General features: G+C 38.6%; 1 protein-coding gene and 1 pseudogene across 1 annotated transcript in view; one reads left to right on the top strand and one right to left on the bottom strand.

Moving 5' to 3' along the window:
• LOC102811443 overlaps nt 1-517 on the bottom strand; it is a 2,560-nt pseudogene extending 2,043 nt beyond the window's left edge.
• Nucleotides 1-1,137, top strand: part of SCFD1 (sec1 family domain containing 1) — a 150,934-nt gene that overhangs the window by 27,481 nt on the left and 122,316 nt on the right. The window contains exon 5 of the mRNA XM_006835505.1: nt 1,008-1,097. Within this exon, the coding sequence (XP_006835568.1) occupies nt 1,008-1,097 (90 nt within the window). The remainder of the gene's footprint in view (nt 1-1,007; nt 1,098-1,137) is intronic.

The raw sequence follows: 1,137 nt of genomic DNA, 5'->3' as shown, positions 1-1,137 counted from the left end.
TTTCTTTTTTTCTCCCCGACGCATCTGTTTAGCTGCTTCTTCTAGTCATGGCTAGTGCAGTGGTAGCTCCTCACTCCTCTAATGGTGCCTACACTCCTGGTTCTCCCTTCTAGGAGAGTGGGAGCTTTCTTACAAGTGTACACTGTTAGGGGCAAGCCTCATCTCTGGTCACTAGGAGAGTGTGGAGTACAAGAAAAAAATTTGGACTCCAAGAGCCACAGGTAGGTTTCTGCAATGCCATTGTTTTCTCTGAAGCCACTCACAAAAGTTTAAGATTAGGTGCGGCACGTGTCTGGTCAGCCACTACAGGTCACCAGTCTCTCCTTTTTTTTCTTGGTCTGCTCAGCTATTTCTCCTTGTCAGCATTCATTCCCTCTTTATTCCTTCATCTGAAGCTCAGAATTCCAGACTGTCATTTGCATCTATTTCATTTGGTTTTCAGCACCTTTGTTGTAGAGGATCTGTACAGCCCTTCTGACAGTCTGCCATCTTGCCCACCTCCATTCTTGATAGCCATATTGTATCTTTTTTTGAGGTAGTTTAATTTTGTATATATGTATAACTTTTAGGTGAAACTATGCACACAGACTCAGATTCCCATTCAGCAGTCTATCGCAGATTATTCTGTGGTATTGGTTACAATCCCCACAACGTATCATCTCCTCATTTCCACTCCTCCTGCTATCTTTATATCTTCCTGTTTCCTTACCCCTCTTTTCCCTCTTTTCTTTACTACTGGATGTTGACCATTTTGTCTCATAAAGTTGGTTGTTTAAAGGAGCATTTTCCTCACAGATGTTACTGTTTATTTTATAGCCAATCTATTATTTGATGGAAAGGTGACCTGTGGGGTGAGATAATTTAATTTTTAACAAAATTTGTTCACTTAAAAAATGTATGAGTATTACAAATGCTATTAAATTGTATGCATATTAAACTTTTAGTTAATTTAAAGATTTTAATAAAAGACAAACATGTAAAGTTTGCTCCTATTTTCCCCTTTTTAGCCATTAACAGGCCAGATATCACAGATACGGAAATGGAGACAGTTATGGACACTATTGTTGATAGCCTCTTCTGCTTTTTTGTTACATTGGGTAAGTTTTCAAATATTTCATGCTTTTTCCAAGGGAATGA

Source organism: Chrysochloris asiatica, unplaced genomic scaffold (assembly GCF_000296735.1).
Source record: "Chrysochloris asiatica unplaced genomic scaffold, ChrAsi1.0 scaffold00017, whole genome shotgun sequence".
In the NCBI taxonomy this organism is placed as follows: Eukaryota; Metazoa; Chordata; class Mammalia; order Afrosoricida; family Chrysochloridae; genus Chrysochloris; species Chrysochloris asiatica.
Note: the sequence above shows the minus strand (reverse complement) of the source record. Positions and strands in the feature narration are given on the sequence as shown.